Consider the following 18,829-nt stretch of genomic DNA (forward strand, 5'->3'; position numbering starts at 1 on the left):
TTCTAACATTCATCTTCAAAACTGGAATTGTTGATTGTTTTCATTACTCTTCATTTAACACATGAATGCAATCGCTTTCTTCGGAAATGAATCACACGAGAGATAAGAGAAAAAGAAAGAAGGCAATTAGTTTACTTTAAGGCAAGGTTGAGTGTCTGGTTTTAATTAGAATCAAAGACTTAAATGAACTGTTTTCCTCTTCCCCCAATTTCAATAAAACAACTATAATGAGTTGACTGACCTCTGAATTGGTTAAAAAGAACCATTATAAATGCTAAAGATGTGTTCGTTTGTTCACACAGGCTATGAAAACAGAAGGTTTATTCACGTGCGGGGGATTGAGAGAACAGAAATTATTGCCGGGATTCCGAAATTTGATCTTGAAAATTTAGCCGAAATAGTTAATTTCCTTTCTGCCAGAAAAAATAAAATAATCACCTAGCATTTACCTCATAAGATCAAACTTCAAATAAACAAATTTAAATAATTATAGATCATGTAATGCATTTACCAGTGCATTCAATGCACTAAAACATAGGATTAATTTATTTGCATTTTGAAAATTCTAACCAAGTCGTGACATAAAGGAATAAGAGTTAGCATGTCCAGAGATGATCTGATTCTTAGAAGAGATAAAGGCTAGCAATCCAGATCTATGACCATCTATGAATTGTCATATCGGCATAAACTGTTGCCATGCTCCCTATACAATTTGAAATGGTTCAAAGACTAAGTTTATGCGCGATTTCTTCCACACCATACCCCCGTCCATTACGTTATTCTTACGGGGATATAATGGGAATGGGAATGATGGGGGGGGGGGGGGGGGGTATAATGGGAATTTCCTACCCAAGATTTCTTGATGAAAGTGGGAATGATTCCCGAGAAAAAGTAATATTCACTGAAATTTTCACATCTTTTTTAGGCTTTTGTGTTAAATAGAACATTAATTGCATTTCTGAAGTATTCAACTAATGCTGCAGAAACTTGTCTGCCTCTTTGGCGTAGCGATAATTGCAACATCCGGATCTTTTCCGTTTGTGCCCCCCCCCCCAGCTTAGTGGGTGCATATTATAAAAACCCTGATCCAGAAAATGTTCTTTTAAGATACGAGATGAATAGTTGTTAACTTAGGGAACAAGGAAACGGGATATACCAATGTGTTGTACCAAATGAAATCGGAAGCAACTATTATGAACCGCTGTATTAGTAGCCGACACTATTAATTCAACTTCTAGATACGTTTAGGATGTTACTCTACTCGTCCACACTGAAATCGCCCGAGTTACTGGAAGAGGCTTTGGATTCAACCTCTGGAATTGATCCGGCGGAAGCATTGGAGTTGTACCTGAACACATCAAACATGAAACAACTCGAACTATCATGCACAATTTACTGCTGAGCCCGAGGGAGATGTAGCGCTCAAAATGCACAATGTTAATACTAGGGTATGTCAGAACAAAAAACCGATTACGCTAAAATTAAGTTCTTAATACTTATAAAAACTTGATGTGACGCGTCTAAAGTCACTCAATTTTGATTGGAAAAAAATATGGGATCTATAGTTTCGGCCGAACAAGCTTAGCGCGCATTTTTAATTTTTACGTCTCCCAAACGCACTTGCTATTTTTTACATAGCAACGTGCTATATAAAACAATTTGGATCTATTCTGTTCGCCTCTCCAGTGTTTTTGCCCCCCTCCAAGTTGCAAATTAGGTATTGCTATTGGATTAGCACATTAGGTATATATATTGCACGTGCGCCTTGCTGGGGGGAGGGGGGGGGGGGGCTAAAAGTTATATGTTCACCACACTGGGGGCCGAAAAAGAATAGAGTTCAATTAGTAATGAGTGGTGTAAAGAGCAAAGGGGGCATACTAGAAAAGATAACTGTGATGCAAAACTATTTGACTCGCTCCAGAACTAACAAGATGCCGATTCTTATGACGCCTTACTCAAGACAGTCAAGTTAATTATCCATCACTTATGATATGCTTCAAACTATTCACAAGAAACTTAACAGATCTATTAGATTAAATATGGCGAATCCTCCTTTTAAAAGGGAGAACGATAAGCTTAATGCTAATATTAATTAGCAGCATACTCAAGGAACTTAGATAATTTTATTTCAAGCAATCTCATTAGATTCAAGCAATATGGCGAGTTCAGCTTCTATATTGGAGGACAAGAAGCTTAATACAAAATCTAATTAGCAACAATCTAAGGAACTTTGATAGCTTAATGTACGTAGTCTTTAAACACATAACTGAGATTTATTAGATTAGATAAATATGGTGAATCCTCCTTTTAAATTTGAAAACAATAAGCTTAGTGCTAATATCAATTAGCAGCATACTCAAGGAACTTGGATAATCTTATTTCACGAGAAAGGTTGTATAATGCCTATTTTTTTCCAATTGTCAAAAAGTGTTCTACTTTGGTCCGCAATTTCATTAGATTCAAAGAATATGGCTAGTTCAGCTTCTATATTGGAGGACAAAAGGCTTAATACAAAGACCAGTTAACAATATACGGAACTTTGATAGCTTTATGTGCGTAGTCTTTAAACTTTAAGCTTTAGAGCACTGGTTTTATTGGTTTAATCAAGGTTTTGATTTCACCTTTTGACCTTGAAAGTATTTGAGTTAATTTGCAGAATCAATACTAAATTCCATTCATTTGAACCAGAGAGTGAGTTAACTCAGAAATCAAACGTGAAACATGTAAAACGAAAAAAAGTAAACAAAAAACGAATTTAAATAAAGGAGGGCGCCTAAATAATAGCCGTTGAGAGGCTTACGGAGGCTATCAATTCAATCGAGCGGAGAACATTCTAGAACGCTAGAATAAAGCCGTAGGTTAACATTGTTCAAATCAGAAATAAACATTCAATTTAGTGTTCTCAAGAATTAGTTGAGCGAAGAAAGCAACTGCTTTTCGCAAATCGGACAAGGTTTCAAAGTTATCAAATTTTGACTATCTAACCTCTGAGACTTGATTTTTGTTGCACAACAAGCGATCTAGAAACAAATGGTTAGGCAAAAATGCTGCATAAAGATACATACCCGACTACAATGATGCTTCAAACTTTGTTCGAGGTCAATTAATCAATAAAATGAAGTTCTCAACATACTATATAATTTTAAAGCTTTAGGTCCCAAAACGTCCAATTGTATTTAATTTGTTTCATAACTTTGACTTTTGTGAGCATTAACTAGAGAATCGAACAATGTTGCCTGTTGAGAGGGGTCCGAATTATATGTATCGACCCGCTATTCCTTTCAAGGGACGGGCTTTCAATTGCAATCCCGAAAAATTGTATATAATACAGAAAAAAAAAATTGGGGAACCTAAGAACTGCGATTTGCATCTATAATTAATAGAAAAATCGCATACTTAAAGACTAGGCTCCAACAGAATTGCTCAGCAACTTATTGACCTCATTTTAGCAGTTTATCCAGTTTCTTTACGCAAAAAGTGATGAAAAATCGTAGCTCGTACAAAAATCCGACAAAAGATAAACGAATAAAAAAATTGCTACAAACTTTGTATGTAACTTTGTAAATAATCACTCCAATTATAAACAAGCACATAGTCCGCAGACGAAGAGCAATCGTTTACGGGAAAAAACACCTGGGAAATTTTGGGTTATATTTTCAGTAGTCAGTGGGATACCTGCAATATAAGACTTTCAAAACTTAAAGTTATCTTTTCGCTTTCATAACTGATGGTCAGTCAGGTGAAACAACCTTAACATTGTTTAAATATGCAAATGTCAGATGCTGAATTCTCCAAGAAAGCGCCCTTGAAAGAAATTTTATTCCGCAATTTCTTGAATAAGGAATGTTACTGTACAAGAAAAAGCACGGACAGATAACGAGACCAATAAAACTACTTCACTTCAATGCTTATTTATTAATAGTCGATTCGGTTAAGATGTCACAAACCGAGAAGCACAACAAGTATAGCGTTAACGATGCTGTTTCATGTTGACGATATTTATTCCCTCTCTACAAATCTGATCCACTGAATGGCGAGGGGAAACTTGCCTGTTATTGGAGGAATCTGTGTTGTTGTTTGGGTTGTTGGATGAACTGCCGCTGCTGTGCGTCATGTAACTGGAGAAGTGTGGGAGAGATGAGATGGAGGAAGAGGGAGATGATGACATTTGGAAGGATGGAACGACTGCGATCGAAGATCTACTGCAACACACACAAACACAAAACATAACGATGATATTTAATAGCTTAATATACATTGCTTAAAACTTTTCATTCAATTTTTTTTCTTCAAATAAACTGTTTTAATATGAGACCGTTTTCCTGTCCTGATACTTGATTGAAAATAAAGAAAACAAAAAGATTCCATTTCATACCTCCAAAAATACGTTGTTCAGATGCGAAATTCAAACAAACAGAAGACGAGGTCTGTTCCGTACGTACCCCCTTATAATCGACTTTTAAAAAACGTTGTAAACATTTCAACTGCATTTAGGGTCCATTAAATGCAAAGTGCTGCACATTTCAATGCTCAAACTTACTGAGTTTAAATTTTGAAAAAAAGCGCACTTCAAACGAGTAAGTTGTTAGAGTACTACACAAATTTACCGCTTAGTTCAGATACAGTCCCCGGACAGAATTTGAGTTCGCACCCTGAATTAAAATTCAATACGTGAAGATAGAGGTCATTTTGTGAGTTGAGATTAAATAATTATGATCAGAATAAAACACACAACTGACCGAAAAAGCACATAACGTACAGAAAGCGCCCTTATACTCAACCTTAGAGCAACTTATACTCAACCTTAGAGCAATTGAAGTGGTATGAAATCGACTGAATACAAATGGATTGAGACGACGATAGGGCAACACTGGTACAAAGAACTACGTACACCTCAAGAATTGTTAAGAAGCACAACAAATCAAATAAAAAAATTTGAGTTCTTATAAGTTCTCTAGTTTTGCGGAAAATGATGGGACTAATTCAGAGACAACACGAAGAGTTGAAGAAACTGCGCCATGTCATGTTCAGAGCTATATCCGAGAACAAATTAACAACAACACAAACGTCATTCACAAAATAGATGAAGGAGTGGTTGGGCTTGAAAAATACTTCAGGAAACTATGCCTTATCTTCTCTAACCTGAACGACTGATCTTCTCTAACCATTGACAAGCATAATCTACCTATTCAACGAAATCTTTCAAATTAATTTCAACCCTTCTCGATTTGCAGCATGTCATCCTTTAAGGCAAAATCCTGGCGCTCCGGTGATAATAAAGTTCATCTATCATGCAGATCGAGACATAATTTGGAGATCTTGGCATAAAGGAGTCACTAATTTGCTTAATAAACCGGTACCGTTGAAGAATGTCAGGCGCCTCGAGATCGAGAACTGCGAAGCGAAGCTAAACAATTAGGTCTACTATCTTTTACGCAAAGACAAGATGTTTACGCATATAATCAATATCTGCCGAATAAAGATGCTGTAAAAGTGACATCCAGTTATGAGCTTAAAGAAGTTTTCCTTACAGAACCAATATCCTCCCATTCTCTTGCGAAGACCAGTTATTAACGAATCTATAAATGCGAAGACTATTGAAACACCTAAACAAATGCCACTGCTCTTCCGAAAGCCGACAACGGCCGTATCGCAGTATTAAACGGAAGCGACTACAATTGTCTCCTCTAGATGAAAATGACGATCCGGCCCCACTAGTTAAGAGTCTTATAACCGCTTTAGTTCCTGCTCTTGTAAAAGCCTTAAAAGACAATAATGGGGCTACTGAAATCAATGATGATGCTAATGATAAATATCAAAATGTTCGGAGTAACGAAACTGAATAAAATGTCTTGCCATTATGATGAAAAACTGATAATGAATATGAACGTTCGATAGCTGAAAAGAACCTGGACAGTCTAGAAGCACTTGTATTAGTTCTTGAGTCTCCTCCAGCTATAATTTGTATAACTGAAACTTGGTTAAATGAAAATGGCGACCCGAAAACTTTCCTAATACACGGTGATAAGAAATAACAAAAAGTCGTACTACTAGAGGCGGTGGCGTATTGATACCAATTCGTGATGACTACGACCTCATAAAAACTTTTCACACACCAATCGATGGACCATTATCCTCTGAAAATGGCAAAAAAGTGATATCTTTAAAATCTACAACCCCCCGAGAACTAATAAAACGGAGTTCATTGAATAAGTGATCATCTGAGCAAAAACAAATCCCTTATATTAGAGTGCGATGACACAGATGCAGCCTTTTATAATTTCGGTTATCCCTTTCTTGAGATAACTGATATCCAAGCCTGAAGTTATCCAAGCCCCGAAAAGGTACTGTAATGAGATCAAAAACCTTTGGCATGAAAAAATGCAGCTCAGTGTAATTTCAAACAAACACGGAAGAGGTACATCTGAAAGAGCTTCAAAGGTTAAGACAAAAAAAGTGAAAATCCGGCAAAGAGATCTAAATAAAGAGTTTTACGCCAATAACTTCAAAGCATGTATAGGACACTCAAGATGAACGTATAAGCTCTTAAATGATCTTTCTGGAAAAGTTGTTCCAGCAAAGTACTATTTTATCCTCTCCAGGTGAGAAGAACCCTTGTACTGAAAAAACAGCCGAAGCTTTCAACGATTACTTTGCAAACATTGGCAAAAACATCAAAATTACCCGTGGCCCCTATAAAACCTATTTCAACTATAAACCATTCCAAGGTGCTCACATAAAGCCAGTGATGATGAAGTTATGAAAGTAATAAAAGATATGGATAATAAATCATCACCAGGAGTGGACAGTACAGGTAATAGCCTTGTGAAGATAACTTCCGATGAAACAGTTCCCTATTTAACACAATTGATCAATCTCTCTTTTGATCATGGTGTGTTTCCCAAATTGTTGGCCAGAGGGAATATTATTCCTCTGCAAATGGAAAAAGGAAATAAAACCGATGAAAATAATTGTAGGCCCATTTCAATACTATCAATATAGAGTAAAATATTTGAACGTATTAAGTTTAACAGGGTCTATGTTTACTTCGAAGAGCTCTTATTATTTACCAGTCAGCAGTTCGGTTTCAGGCAAAACATAGTACCATTGATGCATTGGTAGTATCCACTGCAAAAATTCGGAAAAATAGAAATATTGCCCTTGTAACATTTTTCCTCGACCTTCTCAAAGCTTTTGATACGATAGATCAAGATACTGCATAAATATAAAAGCAATGGTGTCGTAGACAAATGCTACAGCTGGTTATAGTCATATTTAGTCCAGGGACATAACAAAATTATGTATACGACATACCAAAATAATGTACGATGGACATAAAATGATGTATACGGCTGTACATCATTTTCTATTTTACTAAAAATTTCATATGCTTCAGAAAATATTTTAAAATTCATTTCCGTAAACGTTTTGATCACTAAGACGACATATTCGTGAAGAAGAAAATACTAATTGTGTATGAACTACAAATTAATGAGCTCATGAAGTTTGTTTTAAGATGGTATGTTAATTAACAGGAAAATTTCCAGGAAAAAGCAATTCGACGAAAAATGGACATTCTTTTCTTCCTTTCGTATCTTACGATTAAATACAGTGACCCGCAAAAAAAGAGAAAGTTGGAGATTTGAAAGAATTATGTCATTCACAATGTTGAGCGCGCATGAAATGACGTCAAGCGAAAATAAACACTGCAAAAATTTCAGAAATTAAATGACAATGTCCAAAAAATAACAGTTCAAACTAATAAATTTGCATTAAAATTGACCTTTTGATCCACAACAAAGTCGGAATGAAAAAGCAGAAGCCTAAATAAGCCAAGGTTAAATAAAGGGCGAAATTAAGTGAGCTAAAGTCGGGGTAACGAAAATATTGAAAACACTAAGCAACGAATTGCCAGAAAACATTAAGTTGATTCAATGAAAGTGAGTTGAGTTTTATGTGGAAAAAAAATTTGCGGATGAACATAAAGCTCATTGAAATGAACATGAAACAGAACTCGATCAAACCACTTGCGTCTACAACATGCACGACATCAGCAAAATGTTGATTTAACGAAAGCTCTAAGAAAAGGCCGTAAAAAATGGACATAATAGAACCAGTCGAAAATGTTGGATTCTACCCAAAAAACTGCAGATAAGTTTTTGATCTGCAGATAGTTATCGAAAACAGATATGTTTGGGTCAGAGAAAATGAAAAGCAAAAAAAATTGAAATGGTTATCATATTGTGAAATATATCTCTAAATTGGATCTCCAAAGCAGTAAGCCTCAACAGACATGGTGAGATCTTTGCTTCCCAAAAACAAACCCCATGATAGAGAAGCCACAAAATTTGTTACCTGTTGAGAAAGGAAACAAACTATTAAAATCAAACTCACTTACTTCAAAAAATAATGACAAACTCCAGAAATGAATTGCAGTTGCGAAATATTCTGGATAATATCACTTAGCACAGGATATAGGCAGAAAACTCAATAGACAAAATATCAAAATTAGGTATTTTCTAAATAGAATAAGAGAAAACAACCAAGTTGATGTTAAAACAAAACCGACTAAAGTCAAAATTATTGCTCTCAATCTATTCAGAGGCTCGATTCTATTGCTTCGTACTTGAGTTTCGTGTCAAGAGGGCTGTGTACAGGTGGGGTTCAGAAGGCCGTCAAATGAGTTCAAGTTGCAAATGAGGGCAAATTACATCAAACAAAATACCAAACAGGCCACACAACAATTTTGCATGAAAAGACACGCACTTCGTTTGAGGAAAACTAAAACGATAAACTACAGATCATTCAGCAATAAGAAAAACGAACTGTAGTCAATAAAATTCCAATAAACTATAAAGTTAAACAATAATTAGAGAGATTGCTGATAAAAATATATAACCAGCAAATGAGTAAACATAGCCTGCTGCAGATTTCCAAAAACAGGTGCGAAACAGACTTACGTTATGTATAATATAAACAGCAATAGATACAGAAATGAGTTGATGCAGTTGCGCCCGTTTTAAAGACTCAAACACAACTGACTAGCGTCGGGCGAATTGCTCTCAAACGACTGGCGCGCCGTTGGCTTCGTCAGTAGCTAGCCATGGTTCAGTGAGGCTAGCTTTAGCTTAATTGAACCGTCGTGAGGTGAGTGCAGCGGGGGGGGGGGTGTTGGTGGGTGGTGCAAAAGTGGGGGGGGGGGCAACCCAAACGGTGGGAAGGGATCTTTGGCTGCATGAGGCCCTTGCAGCCTGAACGCTGTGAAGGGGTGGGGGAGCTGGTGGTATGGAGGCGTGGGTTCAATTTCTAAGAACCGCCCTTCACACCATAAGTATAAGTCTCCAAAACAGTTTCTGTGAAACTCATACTTTGAGATTAGTGAGGTAAAAGGCTCTAAGAACACCTATGCACACTGGGCGCTACAAGTTATCCCGTTTTTGAGGACGAAAAGTCAAATGGGTCAAACGAAAAATTGGTTATCCCGTTTTTGAGGACGAACATTCAAATGGGTCAGACAAAAAATTGGTCAGGCAGAAAAATTGCAAAAAAGACCAAAAGCACTAATATAATTGCTACAAACTGGGAAAAGAAGTAACTTATTGAAATATTGTTAAAATTCGTAATATAAATATCTTCAGAAACCTTTCATTGTCTCAAGAGAGTATCCAGTATCCCTATTTGAAGCCTTAAATAGTTTCACTGGCTCAAGGATTCATAAACAAAATAATTCTCCGAAAGTTTGAAAAAAAATGACCAAAAAATTGCTGAAAATTGAGTCATTAAAAGTATTGATAACCATTCCATTAACTCTAAACTATGCAGTAAACTATTATCAGACACTAGAGGAGGTTTCTTTTGAAACTGGAGAAACCTAAAAACTGACAAAAATTGTCAAAAATCTTGAAAAATTGCAAGTTTTATCAAAATTGGATAACCATTCCATTAACTCTAAAAACTCTTGGCCATTAATGATCGTTAAACTCATAATAGGTCAAAAAAATTTTAAAGAAAATTGCAAATTTTGAAATCTTGCAAAATATGATATTAATATCTTCAGAAACATTTCATTGTCTCAAGAGACTATCCAGTATCCCTATTTTAAGCTTTAAATAGTTTCAATGGCTCAAACATCCATAAACTTGGAACAAAAATATTCCGAAAATTTGGAAAAAAATTAAACTCTATCAAAACTTGCTAAAACTCGAGTCACTATAATATTGATAACCGCTCCATTATTTGTAAACTATGCAGCAGCTTATTATCAAACCTTGGAGAGGGTCTCTGACTCCCTGGAGCCAGAAATAAAAATAAAAAAAAATCAAAAATATTAAAGCAACTTGAAAAAATTGGAAAAAATCGCTGATATTCGTGATATTAAAATCTTGAAGAACAATCCATTAATTCTAGAAATTATGCAGTAACCTACAATCCAAACACTAGAGGAGATTCCCTGACAGTTGAGGTTGGAGAAACCTCAATGACAAAAAATTGCGAAACAAGAAAAAATTTGCTAAAATTTGTAAAATTAAAAAATTGGAAACAAATCCATGGCCTATAGAAATTTTCCAGTAACTTACTATCAAATCCTTACGGAGGTTTTCTTACCCCTAAGGCTGAAAATAACCTGAATAGTGACAAATGTCAAAACAATGGAAATAAATGCACTTTTGTAAAACAAAATGCAACAATTCGTGATTTTAAAATCTTAAAAAACATTTCATCACAAGAAACTATACAATAACCTAATGTCAAACACTAGAGGAGATTCCTTGGCTCTTGTGGGTGGAAACGCCTAAAAAAATGCTCAACATTTTCAAAACTTAAAAAAATTGCTAAAATTTGCGATATTAAGAAGTTCAAATTTATTCCATGGCCAATAAAAATTTTTCAGTAACTTATTATCAAACAATAAGGAGGTTTTCTGGCCCCAGGGTCTAAAAAGACTTGAATAATGGCAAAAAATGTAAAAAAAAACCGGCAAGTTTTGTTTTAAAAAATGCTGAAATTCTTGATGTTAAAACCATTCAATTACCACTAGAAACCATGCAGTGACCTATCAAACCCCAGAGGAGATTCCTTGCCACCTAGGGCTGAAAAAACTCAAACTGTCAAAAGATTTTCAAAAATTGAAAAAAATTGTTAAATCAGCACAAATTTGCATGTGTTTTTGTTTTGATTACAAAAACATGTAGCTCTTAAAGTGGTCATAAAAACTATGTATGTTTTGCAAAAGACCTTCGTCAACTTCAAGCAGCCTCAATTTTAGACTGATTGAACACAAAAGTCGAAAAATGACGAAAAAACATAAAATCGCAACATTTTCGGCTCAAAAACTCATAAAAAAGAGTTTTAACCTTAAACTACGGCCTTCCCAGTACCTTCACCACACTGAGCACTTGAAGGAATACTAAACGCAGCTAAGGGCCTCTGATGAAACTTAATGCCCGCTGGGCGCTACCTGTTTATCCCGTTCTTAAGGACGAAAAGTCAAATGGGTCAAACGAAAAATCGGTCAAGCAAAAAATCGCATAAAAAGACCAACAGGACTAATATAATTGCTACAGACTTCGTTTGAGAGCAATTAAACGTTTTCAAACTAAAAACATCTTTTCAAAGAAATCATATTCAATATTTTATATTGGTCACCATGCTTTATTTTTAACAATGAACATAACCGACTAAACGTCGGAAGAATTGCTCTTGAACGACTAGTGGGAGCTCTAATCAATTGCAGCCTGCTTCAGTCGGGGGGGGGGGGGGGGGGAGGAGGGGTAGCCTAAATGGGACTAAGAAGTTCTATAGTGGGCTTCAAATAACCATATTAGAGGTTAACATATACCACTATTAAGATTTAAAGTAAAAAAAATGACACCAGTTTCGGCGCACTTTTTATTTGACTTTTAGTATTAAATTGCCGCCAATTGAGTTCAGCTGCTTGAAATTGTGATTGAGAGAGAATTTTAGATCACGCGAAATGCAAAAAGTCAAGGGCACAAAAGTCACTCGAAAAGTCAAAACCGTCAAGCGAAAATTTTGCATAAAAAAAAGACACACACGTTTACAATAATTGCTATGAACTGCGTTCAAGAGCAATTAATCACTATATGGGAGTCCTATATTTACTTCAGAGGTGTTAGAAGGATCTCAAGTGACCTCAATAAAGTTAGAAGCCAGCCATTTAGAGAGCGGTGAACGTTATGATAAAAACTTCATACAGTTCATCTCAACGCCAATTAGTTTAATACATGATATCGCGAACACAAATGTAACCAAAGAGATGTGAAACGTGAAATAGCAGCATTAAAAGATCGACATTGCTCTTTTGAACTTTGCTGCCTAAAAAATGTAAAACGAAAAATAGCGTCAGGCGACAAAACAAAAACGAAGCTCACTGCAATCTAGCTACGCTCAGGTTCGCAGCTATAAAAAATTATATTAATCTTTATAATTAATGCAAAATGCCTAAATTTTCCAAGGCGCAGCACATGGATTCAAAGTAAACCAATTGGACTTGCACATGTTCACAATACAGTCATACGTTTAACAGTTGACGACGTTAACTTTTCCTCGGTTCGCAAAAAATCACCTCAGCTTTCCCTATCGAAGCTATTACCAAACAATTTAGAGATTGTTTATAACAAACTCTGTCAATAAAAATGTGCGAGGAATAAAAATAGCTTTGCGCGAGTTTTAATAAACGATTATATAACAGTACTTGAGTATTTTGGGCGGCAGAGACTTCAAATATGACAGACGTCGAAAATTGAAAGCAGTCGTGCGCGACCGGTATCGTAGATAGCTAATTTTTTTTCGGAACTCAACTGGGCGTTTTTCATTTAAAAAATCGAACTACATATAAACATACACTGACTGAGGCCAGATGAATTGCTCTCGAACGACAGGCGCGCGGCAATTAAATTTAGGAGTGTAGCTTAGAATTTTTATGGATGCATGAAATCGGACCTCATAGGGGTTCGCACCAGAGACATCCAGGACAGCAGTCAGACTTCTTAACCAGTCAGCTACAACGGCTTTGCGAAGTCCACCACTAGCAATCCCTTATATAGTAGCAAAAAACTTCATCTCCGAATGAAAGCAAATGAAATCACTCAAAATGAAGAATAGAAGCGTGAAAATGTCACACTAGAAGCCAAAGAATATTCTAGATCAAAAGCACAAAAACGTCTGGCGAAAACTTTGCATAAGAAACGTTTACAATATTTGCTTCAATTTTTGTTCGAAAGCAATTAACGAGGATTTACGAAGGTTTAACCAAACAGTTTATGGATGCGAAATAACGCAGACTGCAAAAATAACGAGTTATGTTACAGCTATATGAAATCAGACGTTAACCGATTACAGCTCCACATAAACCTCCCGCTATTAATAATTGCTTGAAACTTAACATTGTTAAAAATGTTAAGAATGAGTTGTAAAAATACTAACAAGGCAAATAAAAGATAGACAGACTTTATTTTAGGTCGCCAAAAAGTAAACCAAGTCAGCTGCAGCAAACGCCAGACACGGTTAAACAAGAGCGAGAGTGAAGCTCAATTGAAAATAAGCATATCTAAGATATTACTCACACGCGGTCACATTTTATTGAAATCTAAAATTTACCACAAATCCAACTGACTCTATATGGCATTTCCTATTATAGCCACTCGGTTTTATATTGGGGAAACAAAATCGTACCAACCTCAAATTTGGCATAAATGGACACTGAAATTCGTATGTTTACCAATTTGCTCAGGCAATAATATAAGCCGATTACCGTCGGAGGAATTGCACTTGAACGGCAGGCAAGGGGGTTAAATCCGCAGCTAGCTCAAGTTATCCATTGGTTTGGGGAGGAGTGGGGAGGGGAGTGGAGCTGAATGAATAGGAGGGAGGAGGGGGGGGGGGGGGGGGGGGGTTCAAGCCTACCAAATTTAGTGGACCGTACACTTAGCGATTACTAAGGCTCTCCAAAGCTGGATAGGAGACTCACTGACTTCGCGTTTTACCAGTTTATCCCTTCTCTATTTCTAGAGAGCGAAAGAAAATTCCAGACCAAAAATGGTCAAGCAAAAACTTTACAATAAATAAAGGCACATTTTTGTACGATAATAGCTGAAAAATTCGTTCAAGGGAAATTGAAACGGCAAATGTCCGACAACGCAACACTCAATCTATATAACATAAAGCTATTTGCATCACTTCGAAAACAGTTTGAAAGTGGCCAATTTATTAATGTTCCAACCTCGTAAAGTGAGGGAAGGAACTCTAATGGTAGCCTGGCTTTTTATTGACAGAAACATTCATTGCAGATACAAAAATGCTATCAATTGAAAGCCTTAGCAGCGTAGAAATTTTTGGCAAAAAAGGTTATTTGTATTTGTTTTTGCTAAAACTGATTTGAAGTATCTAATACAAAGTGTGGTCTTCAGCCGGAAATTAGGGAAAAACCCTAACGCAAATTAATTCAAACTCTGATCGAATCAAAACATAGGCCTCAAATTGCTGCGGAAAAGACTAGTACAGTCATTAAACATAGATGGCAACAGAAACAGATTTGAGTTAACGATGCAAATGAAAATGAACCAATTTCTTTTATACTTCCTTTCCCCAACCTACATCAATTTGCATATTTTGTTCGACCATTTTAACTCACTTGGCACAAATAAATTCGTATAAAAATTGATTAATTTGCTACTCTAGTTTGAAAATTGCAGAAAAATATAATGTTCAACTGAATTTGTCTTGGCATGCAAGACTTACGCCAAAGGCAGCATTCTACAGAACTGATTTTGAAAAAAAAATCGCTGAGATTTTCCACAAAATAAAAAACACATTGCATTTCAACGCGTGAACAATGTCTTAGCATTGTAAATTTTTATGTAAAGGTATTTTTATACATTATAGGGGTTATATAATAGGGTTAATGACTTAATGACCAGGCTTTATATTTTGATTTTGACAGTATTCACCACATTGCTTAATTGAATGCGTGAAAGAATTTAAAATCCATTCAGTTCAAACTGTGAGCGAAGTAAGTCAGAAGTCAACCTTAAAACGAAAAACGTTATAAAAAGGCAAAGAGAATTAAAAAAGGAGAGCGCCTAAATAATAGCCGTTGTGAGGCTGACGGCGGCTTCTAATGAGTAGCATTTTTTAAAAACTTTAAATAGAAGTTGAAATTTGCTCTCATTTTTCGCTTAACGTTTCTTGTAAAAAATCAAAAAGCAATATTATTCTGTTTAATTTACTGAAAATTTCACTGTTCAAAACCTTAGAAAAACGACTCCCCTGTTTCTATTTTTTGAAATGAATTTTTATTTTTCCTGCTTTTTTTGAATTCATGCTGTTAATAAAAAGTCAAAATTGCTTGAAAACACTAGCAACGCTGTGTTCAACACTGATTTTCAACAAATTTCTCTGTGAATTTTGCGGTTTTGCTGCTGGTTTACCTTGTCCTTAGTTGCTCTTAGCTTGTGTTTAGTATCAACGTTATCTTCAATTGAGTAGAGGTCGAAAGCAATGTATAACTGGAAATTTGGAACTAGCTGTTTGCAAGAACAGATGCATGAGCCTCCTCATTTCTCTATGGTTAAACTACACAGTAGTATCAGAATAGCTAAGCTATGCAAAAACAATTGCAGCAGAAAAAGCTTTTGATGAATTAAATTCAACTCTTCGATCTTTTCAATTCCTTGCCACCTACCATTTTTTAGACCTCAAAAACTTTCTCCACAATGATGAAACAAGTTCATGAAGGCAAAGAAAGTTCGTTACAAGAGAGCTTTTTATAATATCAACAGATTTTATAAATTTACTTGACAATTTCTAAAAGGGGCAAATTTTAAATTTTTACCTCATCATTGATGCACTATTGAGCGTTGCCTTCTTGTGGAAGGCGGCGCAGAACTTGTTCAGCTCTTTCATCCACTCCTGTTTGTCCACAGATCCAGTGGCTTTGATAAACATCACAACGTCATTAGCTTTGTTGGCCAAGGGACACTTGTGCATCTGAAGTTTCTCTTCGCTCCAGTTGTCTTTGTGGTACTTCTTGTTGCAATGTTTGCACTCGATCACAGCCACACTCGCAGATCGAAGAGTGAATGTCTGGCTCTTGAAGGGTTTCTGGCACGCATCGCACGTAAGGTTACCAATATTTCCAGTGAAATCACGCATCTGATGGTACGCCCATTCCAAGATAACATCCGGGTCCTTTTTCCTGACAATTCCCTCATTCTGGCTAAACACGATCTGGAATATTTTGGATTCAACGTCTTCCTTCTTTTCACGGAACAGTTCGCTAGCTTGCGCTTGTCGCACATAAATAAGGCGAGTCAAGTCTATAATTTGAGTAGCATTTTTACGCATGTTTCGGTCTTCGGCAGTTTTATAGAACAGCAACTGTTTTGCTTCCAAAACCGCCCACTGTTCCACAAATTTCTGAGTCTTCTTACTCGCTTGACTCTTTTTGTCTTGTAGTAAGTTCATAATATGACTTTGCTGGATTTCCAGTTTTCCCTCGCGGCGGATTTCCTCAATCAAGGAAACAGTATCGTTCACACCAGATTGTAGAATGTTCGATACCGAAATCACGGAACCCGATCGTTTACCTCCGGACTCCAATGTTCGAACCGTTTCTGTCAACTTATGAGCATTTGCCTTCAGCTCCTGGTTTTCACGGATCTGCGCTTCGTACGCATCTTTCAGCACGTCAATTTCGTGCCTTGTATGAGAAATCTCAGTTTCGTATTTCTTCACATTTCGTTTGTAGTTGTCCAGCTCCATTTCCAGTTTCTTTTTCTCGCGTATGACAACAGCGACGTTCTCTTTAGCTTTGTCTGAATGCGGGACGGCCGGGGTTAATTTATCGGGGTCCCCGTCACCTTTCGTTGGGTCCTTATTGACATAATTTGAGAAGTGCTCTATCAACCGTTTCCTTTCCTCCAACAACCTCCCGTTATCTCCCTGCAAAGTTTTGATTTTCTCATTTAGCTGTTGAATCTCTTCGTTGAGGGCTTTGATTTTACTGTTCAAATCAGTTTTCTCACTTTTTCCGTTTTCGACCAAGTTTCTCAATTCTGCCACCTCTTCCGTTTTCTTGTCAAGTTTGAACTTAGCTTTATTAAGCTCTTCCTCTTGCGAAATTTTCTCCAAGTGCAGTTTCTGTGTTAATTCCAGCAAATCGGCCTCTAATTTTGTATTGGCTTCTTGGCTCTCGGTCAATTTGGCTTCTAAACTCTTCACCAACTCTTCTTTCGCTTGTAGTTTCTCAAGAAGATCATCCTTTTCCTTCTCAACTTCGGCGTTATCGTCTTTAAGGTCTTCAATTTTGTTGCTCAAAAGCGTCATTTTCATATGCAATGATTCACATTCATCGTTCGTTTCCTTGACCGATTGTCGCGAGGAATCCAATTCCTGTTCCAATCTGATTTTTTCAGCTTCCCAGAATTTTTTGCTCTCTTTCAGGGCTAGAATTTCTTTACCCAAGTTTGTCTCTTTTGTTTTCAGGGTCTCAATTTCACCAATTTTGCGTTTGAGTTCCACGTTGATTTTACTCTTTTCTAACTTCATTTCGCTCAAAGTCGTGTTCAGATTGTCTATAGTTTGTTCGTTCTCAGAGGCTTTGGCTTTCAAGCCCGTGATCAGTTGAGCATTCGAATCTAAATCGTACTTCGCTTTGTACAGCTCTTGTTCTGTGATTCGTAGTTTTTCCGAAATCAACCGCTTTGATTCCAGATCTTGCGAAATCTGTTTCTTCAAACTGTTGATTTCGTCGTTTTCTTCCTGAATTGTCGTGTTTTTGGCGTTTTCATTCAATCCTTCGATTTCTACCGACAATTCGAGAATCTTCTCTTTAGACTGTTCATGCATGACTCGAAGTTGTTCATAAGTCCATTTGAGCTCGGAGAGTTCTGAAGTTTTTTCGGCTAAGTTAGTTTTCACATCTGATTCGGCTTTGGTCAGCGCGTCCAGTTGATCTTTCTGCAACTTGATTTTATCTTCCAATGAGTTCACTTTGGCTTGACAAGAACTCAACTCGATGTAGACAGTATCGAACTCCTTTTGCCTATTTTGCAAGTCGTTAATCAGGTTTTTGTTTTCGTCACATTCTCGTTCCCACCTAACTTGGACATCTTTCAATCGTTTCTCAGTTTCGCCCATTTTACGAGCTATCTCTCCATTTTTGTTTTTCTCAGCCATTAATGACTCGGACAATCCCTGCTTTTCCTCTTCAAGCTGTGTCAATTTATCACCCGTTGCGTTTTTCAGCTTTTTATTCTCATTTCTCAACGAATCCAGTTCAGTTTTGCTAGCTGCATTTTCAGCCGTAGCTTTGTGCAAATTTGTCGATACGTCTTCGAACTTCTTAATGTAGCTCGTATTCTCGACTTCAATCTTGGCCAGTTTGCGCTTGAGGTCATTGTTCTCAGTTTCGACCTTAGAGCGACTCATCTCTGCTTTGTTGTAGCTGTTCTGATACTTCTCCGAGTTCTTGGTGGCTTCGTCCAACTGTTTCTGCAAACTGATGACCGTTTCGGAGCTCCCACTTCCTATAATACATTCACAGACTATCTCGCAGATTGCAAAAACCCGACCACTCACATTAAATATAACTTAAGGGGCTAAAATTTTGGGGAGACGCAAGTTTTCGTCTTAACATGAGGCAAGAAATTTGTGAACTCAATCCAACAGTTCGTAAAGGCAACTCTTGCATTTTTTAAGTTACAGAAAGAGAGAACACCAGAGCGCTTGTTTAATTTGATCAACTATAAGTTTCATTCAAGGTGTTTCAAGATAGATTACAAAATTGAGAGAAAATTCGGCAAGTCTG

General features: G+C 36.6%; 1 protein-coding gene across 2 annotated transcripts in view; it reads right to left on the reverse strand.

The window, feature by feature from the left end:
- Nucleotides 1-1,114: 1,114 nt before the first annotated feature.
- The window catches only part of LOC142353285 (rho-associated protein kinase 1-like), a 50,047-nt gene continuing 32,332 nt past the window's right edge, over nucleotides 1,115-18,829 (reverse strand). The window contains exons 7-9 of one of the 2 annotated variants that reach the window (XM_075405516.1): nucleotides 15,854-18,548; nucleotides 4,050-4,202; nucleotides 1,115-1,348 (exon numbers count right to left, since the gene is read on the reverse strand). In XM_075405516.1, the coding sequence (XP_075261631.1) occupies nucleotides 1,258-1,348; nucleotides 4,050-4,202; nucleotides 15,854-18,548 (2,939 nt within the window). In that variant the 3' untranslated portion in view covers nucleotides 1,115-1,257. Of the gene's footprint in view, nucleotides 1,349-4,049; nucleotides 4,203-13,586; nucleotides 13,610-15,853; nucleotides 18,549-18,829 lie in introns of those variants that run through there. The other variant, XM_075405517.1, reaches the window with a different exon arrangement.

This window comes from Convolutriloba macropyga, chromosome 14 (assembly GCF_964194025.1).
Source record: "Convolutriloba macropyga chromosome 14, txConMacr16.3, whole genome shotgun sequence".
Lineage (NCBI taxonomy): Eukaryota > Metazoa > Xenacoelomorpha > Acoela > Convolutidae > Convolutriloba > Convolutriloba macropyga.